The sequence below is a fragment of the Hyperolius riggenbachi genome, chromosome 11, assembly GCF_040937935.1.
Source record: "Hyperolius riggenbachi isolate aHypRig1 chromosome 11, aHypRig1.pri, whole genome shotgun sequence".
Classification (NCBI taxonomy): domain Eukaryota; kingdom Metazoa; phylum Chordata; class Amphibia; order Anura; family Hyperoliidae; genus Hyperolius; species Hyperolius riggenbachi.
In genome coordinates this window covers 59424278-59440360 of record NC_090656.1, presented here as the reverse complement: position 1 = coordinate 59440360, position 16083 = coordinate 59424278, and the positions used below count along the sequence as shown (strand labels likewise).

The 16083-nt window shown below is 45.8% G+C and overlaps 1 protein-coding gene across 1 annotated transcript in view; it reads right to left on the bottom strand.

Annotated features, from left to right (window-relative positions):
• Positions 1-4939: 4939 nt before the first annotated feature.
• Positions 4940-16083, bottom strand: part of LOC137539107 (meckelin-like) — an 84646-nt gene continuing 73502 nt past the window's right edge. Inside the window, exons 25-28 of the mRNA XM_068261588.1 lie at positions 14826-14930; positions 12546-12648; positions 8820-8962; positions 4940-6252 (exon numbers count right to left, since the gene is read on the bottom strand). Coding sequence (XP_068117689.1) covers positions 6172-6252; positions 8820-8962; positions 12546-12648; positions 14826-14930 — 432 coding nt within the window. The 3' untranslated portion in view covers positions 4940-6171. The remainder of the gene's footprint in view (positions 6253-8819; positions 8963-12545; positions 12649-14825; positions 14931-16083) is intronic.

Sequence of the window (16083 nt, the reverse complement as noted above, 5' to 3'; positions counted from 1 at the left end):
GCAGCGCTGTACTGGGGACAGCCATGTGACACGGCTGTCCCCCTGGGACACTGGAGAGCGATCGGCTCTCATAGGCAGAAGCCTATGACAGCCGATCGCCATAATTGGCTGGCTGTGGGGAGGGAATACATTTAAAGAAACATACTTTTTTTTTAAATAAAAACAGCAACAAAAATATTTGTAAAAAAAAAATAAAAATAAACAATCTGCGAGCGATCAGACCCCACCAACAGAGAGCTCTGTTGGTGGGGAGAAAAGGGGGGGGGAATCACTTGTGTGCTGTGTTGTGCGGACCTGCAGCTTAGCCTTAAAGCTGCAGTGGCACATTTTACTAAAAATGGCCTGGTCACCAGCGAGGTTTAGCTCTGAGGTCCTCAAGAGGTTAAGCAATACCAGTTGCCTGGCCCTGCAGTAGTGTGAATCACACCAGGAACATGCATGCAGCTAATCTTGTCATATCTGACAAAAATGTCAAACACCTGATCTGCTACATGCTTGTTCAGGGTCTAGGGCTAAAAGTATTAGAGGCAGAGGATCAGCAGGGCAGCCAGGCAACTGGTATCCTATACCACTCACTACAGTTCTCCTTTAAGGAACTACAAGTCCCACAATGCATTGTGGGAGTCTGAAAGCCACAGTCATAAAGGCAAATGCATTGTGGGACTTGTAGTTCCTTAAGAGAGTCAAGTTTGCAGATCACTGGGCTAGAGTATTTCTCCTCCCCAAATAATCATCCATAGTGTAGAGATCATTACAGTTTTAAAATATCACCTGGATGGGAAACTACTTAAAATGTACTTGTAGGGAATAAAAGTACCCCAACAGGGTATTCGCCTCTGGAGGAGGAAGCCTTGGATCCTCCACCCACCCCCGTTGGGATCCCAGAAAAGCCGATTGTCGACTACTCGCGCACTAGCAGACCCCCTGAGGCTCGGCTTATTCTTTCAAAGTCCGAACAGATTTGTGCTATTGTGCAGGTGGCTGTGCTTTGGGAGTCCCTCCTCGCAGATGGCTTGGTGGAGGCTTCTCCTTCTGAGGTGATTATCCAATTTTTCTTTCTCCGAAACGCACAAGTTTAATTTAAGGGAAATCCCAGCATTGTGGGAGGAGATGTGGGCTACCGTGGAGGCATCTCACCATTGTGGGAGGAGACACGGGTTATCTTGGGGGCATCTCACCATTATGGGAGGAGACCGGGGTTACCGCGGGGGCATCTCACCATTATGGGAGGAGACCGGGGTTACCGCAGGGGCATCTCACCATTGTGAGATGTGTTGATGCCTCATCGGTATATCACCATTGTAGGCATATCAGACACAAAGTTCTATAGGGTCATGTCACCATTCCTGTGAAGGGGCAAAGGCTGCTTTAAATGTCATGACTGTGGGAAAAAGCCAGACAGCAGTTTAGAACAAAATATTTAGCTAAAAATGTCATAGCAGTTTTGGGTGGGGATGGAAATGTATTTTGTTGGAAGTATGTCTACATTTATCTTATGAAATGACTGAATGTCTTTTGGTTTATGATTGTATTCTCCTTATAGATTTCATATTTCTGTGTGAGCTTGTACTGTATGTAAATAAAACTATTTTTTATGGTAACATTTTATTCCGCAAATGCTGTATTTTCACATTTTTGGCAAAAATAATGCGGGGGGCCAGTCGCTGGAAGTGGAGTGATGCAGGGTCTTCGGGATGGCTTCGTGGGACAACACACCGCAGGTAAATTTTCGTTACATCAGTGCTGCAGGATTTTAGGATGGAGATCCTCTTTAAAGAGACTCCAAAGTGATCAAAAATACCTCTTATTTCATAATCCTCTTCAGCAGTATCCGCCAAGATAATTTGCTGCATCCCCATGGCGGTCTGAGGTCTTTATCCCCACAAATCCCGGGGGGGGGGGGGTTGTATGACTTTCAAAGATTTTGCTGCCTGGGGGGAGGCAGAGGTTTGGGCTGTAGCTCTGCCTCCAGTCCATTCAATCACTGCTGATAACCGCCTCTCCCCCGCCCCTCTCAGCGGTGATTGAATGGACTGGAGGCAGAGCTACAGCCCAAAGCTCTGCCGCCTCCAGGAAGTTTCTGCCGGGGGGATAAAGAGCTCGGATGGCCGTGGGGATGCGGCGAATCATCTTGGTTGATATTGCTGAAGGGGATTATGATTGCTATCGGTATTTTTGATCGCTTCAGACTCTTTCAGGCCCACCAACTATGCATGTTTTAGCCTCATATACATGGTACAATTTTCAGTCAGATTGGATCTTTAAGATTGATCTATGAAATCATTTCCAACTGGTCCAATCAGATTGTGTTAGATTTTGCAATAGATTTTGGGTACTTATCAAAGCAAAATCTATTGCAAAATTGATCTGAAACAATTTGGACATCTACACACGATGCAATTTCTTATTAGATCTATCAAATAGATCAGTCTATCTGATGGAATATTGTAACATGTAGATTAGGCTTAATAAGCACTGTTACCCCATCTGTGAATATGTGCAGTTTCCTGATGGTGAGTTTTGAGGACATGTCCTGATGGTGAGTTTTGAGGACAGGTTTGGGAAAAGAAACACTAGTCTCTACCATATTATTATTCTGTATTTCAGCCTTGTTTCTATGGGCGTGCAAATAGTACAATCACCTGGGGTATCGGATTGAGCAGCAGGAAGGGGTTCAGCAGCAGGGGGAGCGGGCATAGTGTACTTACAACTCATCACAGGGGGTGCAGTTACCAATGTGACAGATGCCTGGGACAGGAAGGAGAGAGAGGCTGCAGGGTATCGCAAAAGGAAGGTGAGTTGTAACTACACTAAGCCCGCTCCCCCAACTGCTGTGCCTATACTGGAGGTACCTACCTCTCTAACCTATACTGGTGGCAACTATACAGGCTACCCTATATTGGGGGGGGACCTATAGCTGGCGGTAACTAGACCTGGCTACCCTATACTGTGGACACCTATACCTGGCTCCACGGATATATTGATTGGCCAATGTTACCACCTTTATGTAGTGTGAGGACCAACAGATTTTTAATACTATGAACAGATGAGAAGGGAACCTCTCATACTAGATGGAAGTGGTAACATTGGCCATGTATATTAAGTTGCACAGGTAGTGATTGAGAAGTTGTGGATATGAATCATTTTACCCTGTGTAAAGCAGAAATAAGGCTACGCATACACTTGAAAATACTTCAATTCTCCACAATAATTGGTATACATTATCAGTAGGCAACACTGTAAAAATATTTTATTTTTGGCATAGCTTTATGAATTAAAAAAAAGTACAAAATTACAAACATACAAATTATTTTTAAATACATTAAAAAAATATACACCTTTATATACAAAGTTTAAACCACAAGCAAAATAATTTACAAATAGGAGGGTTAATTCCTTAGGATAATATTCATATTTAGTCCTACACAGGCTGTGACATGTATATTGCAACTGGTAAAGGTACACCTGCCGTTGCCTCGCCGCCATATTGTTCTGCTGCCTGTATGGAGTAAGGCAGGCATGGGAAAACTTGGCCCTCCAGCTGTTAAGGAACTACAAGTCCCACCATGCATTTGCCTTTATGAGTCATGACTGTGGCTACAAGACTCCTGCAATGCATTGTGGGACTTGTAGTTCCTTAACAGCTGGAGGGCCAAGTTTGCCCATGCCTGGGGTAAGGTCACATAGCAGTCTCAGGACAGGTACTGCTAGTGTATAGGTGCCCACACATTACCAGATTTTCCTGTTCCATCAACTATTATTAGACTGGAGGGTCGATTGGTCCATATCCGCATGAATTGACAAATTTACTTGATCGGGCAGGATGGGAAATATTGGGCGATTGTAAAGCGTAATTGCTTACGGTTCACATGAATTACAACACAGGATGGATTTTTGGCTTCAGAGCCTGGAGGCACAACATGGTTCAGCTCGATGAGTGAAGGAGAATCACCTGGATCTCGCTTGTAGTGTGTGTGGGCCACTAGCAGATCGACCGCACTGTTTCACTCACCCAATAAAGCAGGGATGCTCACCGAGGTTAATCACAAGAAATCACAACTGATTACTCGTGATTCAAATAAGGGTTAATTGCTGCAGGTGCGGAGCTGGATGCGAAGGGGTTAATTACCCATAATGCCGCCGTCCGCCCTGCTCGTCAACGAGATTGCAAGTGTCCTATTAGTTGCGTTGCAAGCCTCGCTATGGTGCACTTCCTCCTTCAAGCCGGAAGTGCGCCATAGCGATGCTTGCAATGCGACTAATAGGACGCTTGCAATCTGCAATACACCTTCACATTGCTGCTGATATAATACAAGTCTATGGAACTTCCTGGTGTGACATGGAGAGCAGGGACTCCTTTGGATAACAGTCACTTCAGTTGTGTTAAAGCCAACTGAAGTGGGAATATGGAGGCTGCCATATGTATTTCCTTTTAAACAATACCAGTTGCCTGGCTGGCAGCCCTGCAGATATTTGACTGCAGAAGTGTCAGAACACCACCAGAATCCAGCATGCATCTAATGTTGTCAGATCTGACTATAATGTCAGGAACACCTGATCTGCTGCATGCTTGTTCAGTGGTCTATGGCTAAAAGTATTAGAGGCAGAAGATCAGCAGGACTGCCAGGCAACTGGTATTGTATAAAAGGAAATACATATGGCAGCCTCCATATTCCTCCCACCTCAGTTGTCCTTTAACCTCCCTGGCGGTAAGCCCGTGCTGAGCACGGGCTATGCCGCCGGGAGGCACCGCTCAGGCCCCGCTGGGCTGATTTGCATAATTTTTATTTTGCTAGCTGCGTGCAGTGCCCAATCGCCGCCGCTACCCGCCGATCCGCCGCTATACACGTCGCTGCAGCCGCCCCCCCCCCCCCAGACCCCGTGCGCTGCCTGGCCAATCGGTGCCAGGCAGCGCCGTGGGGTGGATCGGAGTCCCCTTTGACGTCACGACGTCATCCCGCCCCGTCGCCATGGCGATTGGGGAAGCCCTCCAGGAGATCCCGTTCTTTGAACAGGATCTCCTGATCGCCGGCGGCGATCGGAGGGGCTGGGGGGATGCCGCTGAGCAGCGGCTATCATGTAGCGAGACCTCGTCTCGCTACATGAAAAAAAAAAAACGTATTTGCTGCCCCCTGGCGGATTTTGCCAAACCACCAGGAGGGTTAAGCCTGGTACACACATACAATTTTGATTGGCTAATTTTACCACCTCCATGTTGTATGAGACCTTACCTACACAATTTGTTCATAGTGTTCAAAATCTGTTGGCCCTCATACCACATTGAGGTGGTAAAACTGCTGTTACACCCCGAACAGGTGCATTGCCATTATATTCATTTCATTTTAAAGCATTTTCATGCATACATCCTGCTGCCCCCGCCGATCTTCCAATGACATGCAAACCACCCTACGCATCGCCCAATACCAAGCAAGACTGCAGAACTTTTCAAGAGCTGCCCCCACTCTCTGGAACTCCTTTCCACCATACATCAGGCTCGTCCCATTCCAACTCTTCCAATAATGCTTTTGAGAGGTGTGCATCCACTTTATAAACATTATATACCGTTTATGTACTGCCTGGGTCTTTGCAATTTAGAATATTATCCTGGAAATCCAATCAGTGTTCCAACAATTGACACAGCACTGCCCATTTAGGTGATGAAATTACCATCCATCCCTTTCTTAATGGAACTAGCAGTTGGCTATAAAAATTCAATAAGTATATAGTGTACTAAGTCTAGCTCTGTGGTGCACTCTCCTACAGATGTCACTCCAGGCATATGCCTTGTCTGCCTATGCCTAAAAATGGCCCTGCCCCTGGGGTAAGTTAATCATGCACCCGCTTCCTGCGGATTGACTTGAACTAGGTGGCCCCGAAGACTTAAACTGTGTTGCATGATCCTGTACCTTGTTATCTGTCTCCGTATTTATCTATTGTTCAGCACTGCATAATATGCTGGTAATTTATAAATACAGTAAATAATAAACTCCATACATTTGCATGGACTATTTACATAATTCTGCATCAACTGGACATTATGTGCATCTCACAGACCATCCCTACTAATGATGACGGCTCAGAAGACTGATGATGTCACTGTCTGGCCTGAAGCTCTCAGTGATGTCACACTCTTTACCGAGGTTATAGATACACACGTCAGGAGCTGTGCCATCAGATCAGGAAGCTCTCTTCCACCAGTGTCTGAGCCGACAGGTTCTTCCTTCCAATCTGGGATCGTAAAATCTTCACAAACTACAAACCAGAGATAGAAATGTAAAAGAACTCAGCCAAACAATAACTGCACCTAAAGTTGGCAATGTAATATCATAGTGATTGTAAGAAAAGGACTAAACTCCACTGTGGTCTCTTCATTACTCACTGCAAGCATTGCCTCTAACTGCCAAATAACAGAAATCTAACTTTCCCATAACCATAGCAACAGAACAATTTGTTGGATGGGCTAGACCCCGTAACAATGCTACTGCCTATAGAGCACGTCCTGGTGGATACAGCTTTGGTGCTTTGAGTCCGCCAGGAGAAAAGCACAATATAAATGTTATGTCTTATCTTTTTGTAAAAGTTTTGTCGCCTTTCTTAAGAGATTGTGCATGCAGATGTCACTGAACTGGAATAAAACATATCATAATGTTGTACGTGGTCAGACAGTGCTAACAATGAGACTGCAGGACATGAATTATTATCCTAGACTCAATCCTTGTACACACGGGGAGATAAAATCGTTATACATGAACGATGAACGTCTAATTGTTCATGTTCTGATCTCGTTTAAAAATCCAAAGCACAATCCATGGCTTAAAGAGAACCTGAACTGAAAATAAAAAGTCAAAATAACCACACAGGTCATACTTGACTCCTGTGTAGTCTACTCCTCAATCTCTTTCTCCTCTCCTGCGTCCCATTTGTCTACTGTGATCAATAGGATTCTCCGTCCTCCATTTTAAAAAATGACCATTACCCCATAACAGCTTCCTGGTCAGCACACTATTAAACTGTAATATCACCCACTTGAGCCATAGGGAAACATGGACATTACCTTGCACATTCAGTTGTAACTGACAGCAACTGGTATGTTTCAGTTCTGACAAAACATTGTCAGAACTGGAAGGGATCACTGTAAGAAGAAAATGGTGAGCTTCTGAGAGGAACTGACGGTGAGGCAAGTATGTAATATTCATTTGCAGCTACGTCATGAGTTTATTTTAAATAACTTTACTCGCTTCAGTTTCCCTTTTAGAGAATGACAAACGATCCATGATGGTGCCCAGGCATTTTAAACGACCGTCATGAAGGATCACTTTGGCAGATAATCGCTCATCGTCAGCGGTGTGTACAGAGCTATAATTGATTATTAAACGATGTGTCTGCAAAGTCTAAAGCACCCTGCCCTACATTCTGCATTGCTTAATGATCCTATTGGATAACGATTTTTGGGAATTTCAGTTGCAGTCTCATGCGGTCGTTCACATGAAATTTCTTACAGCAGGGCTGCCCAATACGTCGATCGCGATCTACCAGTAGATCGCGAAGGACTGCTGGGTAGATCGCGTCGGCATTTTAAAATAGTACGCCAGACGCCGACTATATGCAGCGCTGGCGTACCGTCTGATTGTGCTGCTCTGCTGCCCTATGCAGAGCAGCACACAGCCAATGGGTGCAATGGAAGAGCCGCGTCCCGCCCACCTCCTTCCTCCCCAGCTCTCCCACTTCCTTTGTCTGGCCTGCCGCTCTCCAGTCCTCAATGTGTCGCCTGGATATCCGTCGTTGACCCTGCATGCCTTGCGTGACCGCAGTGGAGAGGAGAGCCGTGGGTGAGGACGTGTATACAGGAAGTGCTTTGCCTGTATACACGCCATTACCCTCCGCTCTCCTCTCCACCGCTGTTCGCCGCTATCAGATGTCTCAGTGCTGCATGCTCCTCTGGGCATGCAGGGTGAGTGAAGGGGGGTGGATGAGACCAGCGCCTGGTGGAGGGAGGGAGCCGAACTATCTTTATGGAAGGCACATATGCCTAGCTACCTATATATATGGGGGGCACGTTTACCTAGCTATCCATATGTGGGGGGAACCTATGCCTAGCTATCTATGTGGGGGGCATATATGCCTAGCTATCTATATGTGGGGGGCACCTATACATAGCTATCTATATGTGGGTGGAAACCTATGCCTAGCTATCTATATGGGGGGCACCTATGCCTAGCTATATGGGGGACACCTATGCCTAGCTATATGGGGGGGACCTATGCCTAGCTATCTATATTGGGGAAAAATTGCCTAGCTATCTATATTAAGGGCAGCTATACCTGGCTATTTTAAATGTTGGTAGATCTCTTGAGCTCGGGAAATTAAAAAGTAGCTCGCGAGTCAAAAAAGTGTGGGCACCCCTGTCTTACAGGATACCTGAAGTGAGAAAGATGTGAAGGATGCCATATTTACAATATTTCCTTTTAAACAATACCAGTTGCCTGGCTGCCCTGCTGATCTCTTTGGCTGCAGTAATGTCTGAATCACAACCTTGAAACAAGCATGCGGCTTATCCAGTCATACTTCAGTCAGAGCGCCTGATCTGCTGCATGCTTCTTCAGGGTCTATGGCTAGAAATATTAGAGGCAGAGGATTAGCAGGACAGCCAGGCAATGTGCATTGTTTAAAAGGAAACAAATATAGCAGCCTCCATATCCCTCTCAGATCAGCTGTCCTTTAAGATCTTTAGGCATCGATCATGGAAGGAACGTTCATCAGCCGTTTCACATGATTGTATCTCGAGGTGTGTACATAGCTTTAGTATCTCTCGTACTCACCATCTGTATGACAAAGGTAAGAATGGTGGCCAGGATGAAATTCTGTGTCCCCAGATCAATGACACAAAACAGAAGCATGTCAAACATCAGCAGGACCAGCTCGTTGCTGTAGAACAGAGTGCGGCTGAAGCGGTGATGAACATCTGAAATGGAAAAGGAAGTTGTCAGAGAAACAAATGACTTATTATAAAAAACATTTACAATTTGCTCTATTTTTCACCAACTGACACAGATTCCCTAATACAAGAATAAATGTTGCGTTGCCAATTTTCATGGTCCCCCAGAATCGCAGATTATTATGTACAGTCAGTTGGCGGTTTTACTTAAAGATGGAGTTGCTCTTTAATTACAGTATATGGAATTATATTACAACTCAGTCTGTCATATAATATCGCTTCCTACATAGAATATTCAGATGTAATGTAAAAGATGCATACACTGCTTTGAGTCTGGACATAGTTCACAGAGCTAAAATATTAAGAAATGTGAAAAGAATAGCAGAGCCGGATTTCCCATACGTGCCTACAGGCACCTGATGATGGAAAGGCGGCTCACTTCCCTCCCCTCTTGTCTCCCTCCTTCCCTGTGCAGAATCCCGAGCAGAGCATAAATGAGAGATTACTCATCCAGCTCATGGCATTCCATTGACTAAATCTCCCTTCAGTTGGGGGCACCTTTAGCTACTTAGTATTATGTAGCCAGAGCTATCCTCAGTAATAATGGACACCTCTGGCTACTTAATACTGAGCAGAGCCAGTTCTAGCTATAATGGGGCTCCAGGGCAAAAGTAACCAGGGGCCCCCTCCCCCCAGTATAGTAGCCAGATGTGCCCCTAACGACCCCCACCCAGTAGGGCCGGTGCTACCATTAAGGCAAGAGGGGCAATTGCCCCTGGGCCTCAGAGGCCAGGGTGGTCCCTAAGCCTGACTCATCTTCACAATTTAAAATTTTAAGTTGGCCGGCTAACAGGTACTGCGGCCGTTAGCTGGGCAGCCAGGGGAGGGAGAAAAGGCCTCCCTGATTGCTCCCCACCACCCAATATGCAGAGTGATGCCAGCGGAAGCGAAACTCACCTGTCAGCGCAGTCGAGAACTTCTGCAAGTCTTCTTCTCATCGCGCAGTTCCGTGGCGCCTCTCATAACTGCACCACTGGTGGAGTCAGCGAGGAGATATGGACTGTGTGATGTGGAGAAGACTTGCAGAAGTTGCCAGCAGTGCCGACAGCTGAGTTTTACTATTGCTTCTGCTGGCATCACTCTGCATATTGGGGGGGGGACAACTACCTAAAAAAGGGGGACATCTGGCTATGTGAACTATGGGGAGGCTACCTAATACTTGTGAGCACATCTGGTGATCTGTACTGGGGGAGGCTTGTGGGCACATTTTGCTATATGTACTGTAGGGGACTATATAATCCTTGGGGGTGCATCTGGCTACAATGGGGGGAGTTCTGGTTATATATACTGGGGGGGGGTGCCTAATCCTTGGAGGCACATATAACTATCTATACTTGGGGGGCGGGGGGAGGGGGCTACCTAACCTTGGGGCCATACCTGGCTATCTAGCTATCTATACCTGGGGGGGGGGGGGGGGGGGGCGAAGGGGAAATCAAACTACGGCAGTACAGAGATTGGGGGGAGGGTGGTCAGGAGGGCCCCCAAGTTACTTTTGCCCCGGGGCCCCATAGGAGCTACAGCTGGCCCTGCCACCCAGTATAGTAGCCAGATGTTCTCCCCCCTTCCCAGTATAGTTGTTAGATGTGCCCCCCCCCCTCCCCTGTATAGTACCCTGATGTGCTTCCCCCCCCTCCAGTATAGTAGCCAGATTTGTGCTCCCTCTTCTAGTATACTGGCCATACGTGTCCCCTGATGACCTATCCCCCACCCCCAGTGTTACAAAGTCTGTCTGTCTCCACAAAATTTAGTGGGGTGGTGGTGGACACATATTGGGGCCCCCTATGGATTCGGGGGCCCTGGGGCAATTGCCCCCTTTGCCTTTATGGTAGCGCCGGCACTGATACAGAGGATAGCTTTGGCTACCTAATAGTAAGGGGCATCTGTAACTACCTATGATGGGCAAGGGTGGTAAGGGAGAAGTGATGGCTGAGCCCGCCAGCAAACTTGCAGATTGGCGGGTGTTTGTAGGTTCATGCAGGGTGAAGACTAGGGTGCCAGGATATCTGTGCCTGTAGGCTCCTGTGATGTAAATCTGTGCCTGAGCAGAGCCAAAGCAGAGCCAAAGCAAACCAGATGCCTAAAGCAACCAAACAGAACTTTGGGCTCACACCTTGCAGCGTTATATCTTTTTCTGGTATGCGCTTCTCAGAGCTAAATCATATCCTTGTCATATATATCTAAGCATCACACATTCCTATATAATCATAGTCTCTATTGCACTAAAAAAAGTCCTTTGCAAAATTGACAATGTCCCTTTAAATCCTCAAACGAACAATGATCCACCACGACAGCAATATCGTAACCACTATCCGCTCACCAGATACTTTGGCTCACCTTGCAGCGCTGGGTCCCTGGTTAGGATCCCAGCTAGGGAACTATCTGCATAGAATATGTTCTCCCTTTGTATGTGCGGGTTTCCTCTGGGCACTTAGGTTTCCTCCCATATCCCAAAAACATACAGATACACATGACTATTGTAGGAATTAGATTATTAGCCCCTCTGAGGAACAGTTAGTGACGTGTGTGTGTGTGTGTGTGTGTGTGTGTGTGTGTGTGTGTGTGTATGTGATGTGCGTGTGTGTAGGTGTTGTGCGTGTGTGTAGGTGTGCGTGTGTGCGTGTAATACATATATATGCACAGTGGAAGATCCTGCTTTGCTTGGCAGTTGGAAACAGCTGTTGTTTCCCACAATGCAACAAGGTTCACAGACAGCAAATTGTCAGGGCCATGGCATGAGACTGTGGGAGGGGTTTCACCTCAATATCAACCACATAGAGGACTCTGATGATCTAGTCAAGAAAAGGTAAAAAACATTCCTGTGGGAAAGGGTGTACCGACTGCTGATTGGGATGAAGATCAATCCCAAAATGTTAACGTTCCTTTTTAAAGGACAGCTGTAATGAGAGGTACAGTATATGGAGGATGCTATATTTATTTCCTGTTAAACAATACCAGTTACCTGGCAGCCCTACTGGTCTCTGTCTGCAGTAGTCTCCGAATCACACACCTGAAACAAGCATGCAGCTAATCTTGTCAGATCTGACAATAATGTCAGAACCACCGGATCTGCTACATGCTTGTTCAGGGTCGGTGGCTGAAAGTATTAGGAGGCAGAGGATCAGCAGGGCTGCCAGGCAACCGGTATTGCTTAAAAGGAAATAAACATGGCAGCCTCCATATCCCTCTCATTACGTCTATGGCAACAAGGAGAAACTCTAAGAAATTCTGTAATTTGGTAAAGCTGACATGTGCCCTGGCGAGCTTGTCTGACATTCTAAGCCTGGTACACACATACGTGAGACATTCCTGTATAGACATATCGCAGCGCTCTGTTGCTATATGGTGTGATGTCATGCGGGAGATTGGCAAGTATGGAAACAATCAGCTTGTCCAGTGCTCGGCCAATCACTAACCGAGCGGCCGAGGAGGCTTGGATTCTCAGCAGAGACCATCATTATCGGCCACGTTTCGTGTAGGGTGTAAACAGGGCGTTAGCGGCAGAGCCATGTTGTCACCAGGTACCTTGACGTGCTGATGAGCTGTGGCTTACCGTTATACACTATAGATTTATCAGTGGGCTGTTGGAATTCCAGGTCGAGAATGTTCTCCAGTAAAAGCTTGTTCTTCACCACGTAATCCAGATCTTTATAGACCTAAAGGGGCGACAGATCGATTAGGACCGCCAGGAAACACAGACTCAGATTATCAGAACGCATTCATTCTGCAGAAAAAGGCCAACACAATAATATGTGGCACCAGATTCCTACATTAAGCCACTTTCCAAACCATCTTATATAAATGTATACAAATATACAATGCCAGTCACGGAGAAGAATCTATGGTCAATGAGATGCAAATAATTTCGAGTTGTGGCAGTATTATGCAAATTTTGTATGAAAATTTATGCAACTTAAAAATGAATCAATCAAATCCTGCTGAGGTAAATTTCGATCAGTCCATTTTCAAGCTGCACAAATTTGCTTACAAAATGTGCATAATCCTGCATCAACTTGAAATTATTTGCATCTCATTGACAATCCCTAGAGGAATCCAAACGGCTTTCCATGAAATACAGCCTGAGTAGAAACTGCTGTCAAGAAAATACACCTTTATTATTATTATTATTTATATAGCGCTGACATCTTCCGCAGAGCTGTACAGAGTATATTGTGTTGTCACTTAACTGTCCCTCAGAGGAGCTCACAATCTAATCCTAGTTTTATGTCTATGTATGTATCGTGTAGTGCAGTGTTCCCCAACCCTGTCTTCAAGGCCCACCAACAGTGCCTGTTTTGTGGAGATCCACAGAGGTAGTTAATCAGCTCTGCTGAGTCACTAATTACCTTACCTGTGGATGTTTGTGGTTTTCTGCAAAACATGTACTGTTGGTGGGCCTTGAGGACAGGGTTGGGGAACTCCGGTGTAGTTTATCTATTGTAGTCTAGGGACAATTTAGGGGGAAGCCAATTAACTTATCTGTAGGTTTCTGGCCCAGATATCCCCGCCTTAGCTCGTGAATAAACAAGTCAGAGGAATGTCCTGTAACTTTAGGTTTTTCTTTCTAAATAAAAAGGTACGTTTGAGTTATGCATGGATGTTTTGGGCACTGGCCCTTTTTGGCTGCATGGTTCTCCCTCGCAGTCTGATCAGCGGGAAATCCAGGCATCAGTAGCAGCCATGACCAAGGAGCCTGGAACAAAGCTACTGCACTGCCTCTTGTGATCAAAATTTCAAGACAGGATTCTCTTCTGACAAATATGTAACTAAGCTGATATTTTTAGATTTGTCAGTATGTTATTGCTTAGCGCACATCCATTTGCATCACATAGTTCACATAAAAGTCCACATATGCATTGTCTTGAATCCAGTGATATAAACTGTGATCCTCCACCATAGACACCCGATAGCATATGCAGGAAGCCTTGGACCATCAGTATTCTGGTGCCAGCACAGATATTCGCCTCTGGGCTGCCTCATCTCCACAATGTCTTGCAGCATAACCTTGCTGATTACTTCAGGTGTGTAAGAGCAGCTGCAGTGCTTCCTGCTCTGTGCAGCTACCGGTAACTATTCAAGTGCATTGTTGGGTGTAGTTATGGTGTACAGCCTGCTCTCCTGCCTAGAATTCTGCTGGAAGGAGGAGAGTCTATAGTCCCCAGATCCATAGATTCATTGATAGATTGAGAATCTATGTAAAAAATGTTGGTCACACTCCCTACCCGCTCGCTCGCACGCTATATAGGCAGTTAGACTGAGCGAAAGGCCGTTTAGTAAGCGCTTTTGTAAATCAAGAAATCCCAGAGAATCCCCTATGAGGAGATGGATGACTTCAACATCTGTCAGATTTTCACAAGTTATTGTAAGTGATAGCAACAGAGTATACAAAAGTCATTTACAGTGCATTATATTCTGTGGGAAATCCACATTTTATACATTTGTATTTTAAAATGTTACATTTGCGATAGCTCTAATTGGAGAATAAAACAATAAACCCAGGTCTGGATGAGTAACCTATGTATTGCACTACATCTGGAGTGAGAAATGTCAATAAAGCCTGCTACACACATCCAATTTTGATTGGCTAAGGATTGGACAATTTTACCACTTCCATATAGTATGAGAGATTAGCTACATAATCTGCTCACAGTATTCAAAATCTGTTGACCCTCATAGTATATGGAAGTGGTAAAATTGGTCAATGTTTGGCTAATCAAAATTGAATGTGTGTATGCACCTATATAGCTGGTATAATGGGGGTTCCTGTTTCTCCAGAGCCCTGAGAGGAGACAGGTCCTCGTTCAATGAGTTGTTAAGTCTACTGAACACATACATGATCCAGGAAAGCAGAGAGGAAACGGTTGATGGTGAAGTAGGTCTTGATGCGCTGCTGTAACTGCGGATTCCTCTCATTCACGGACTTCTGTCCTCGCGGGGCCTGAATGCAGCAAGAAAACAGTGAGAAATATGGATGGCAAGAGTGGAAGAAAAACAATGAAGATACAGGCAGATACAAGACGACACAGCAATACAAAGATAGCATCAGAGGTGGAGAATAAGGCTGCCCACGCATTACTTGATTTTGCTGATCAACCTTTCATTCTGATAATTTTATCGAATCATAGAAGACTTGATGCTGTAGCATGGCCACCTAATCGATCATTCAATCAATTTCCAGCTAAAATAATTGATCAGGCAGACTGGGAAATCTCAGTCACAATGGCTTAATCGGGGGCATTAATTGGTTGTCCCCCCTCCCCCGTGGCTGTGGTGAGTGTTTAGACCCTCCTGTCCACTAGCACAACTGCTCCTGTGTCCGGTGGCACTGCGAGCGTCTGTACCACGTGACACCGGAGCATGTAGTGACGTCACAGCATGCACCAGGGTCACGTGGTACAGGCGCTTGCGGTGACGCCGGACACAGGAGGAGGCGTGCCAGCGAACAGGTGAGCCTTCCACAGCGCTAGGACAATTTCCAATAGACCATGCTGAGATCTATTGTAAATCTGTCTGCAGCGTGTGGGCAGGCAATAGATCCCTCTCTGATCAGATTCTATCAGAAAGGGATCTATTTGATGGTCGTGGCAGATCAAGAGGTATACGGCCACCTTTAGGGAAAGCAACAGAGAAGGTTACACAGAGATAGAAAGGTGTAGAAGAATATACTTTACATCAGTGTATACCTTACAGTACATCAGGTGGGTTTGTGGCTACACTTGTTATGGGTGTGAAGGTCATGATGGCCACACTTGTCTTATGACTCCTGTGAGACGGGACCCCTGGCTGTGAAGGGCACCAAAAGGAGGCAAGGGAAGGGGTGTGAACATTGGGTGGGCAGCAACATTTTGCTGGGGGGCCCTATGAATTGTTAGGCCACTGACTGCAACTGAAACAACAGAATGATAGACAGTGGCGTAGCTAAGGAGCTGTGGGCCCCGATGCAAGTTTTACAATGGGGCCCCTCAGGCACTCTATACATAACAATTGATACGGCGCACCAAAACCTGATAATGGCAACTACAGTGTCAGAGGTGCAAGAAGGGGATGGGGAAGAGCTTGTTAATGTTTACCACTACTCAATGTACATATAG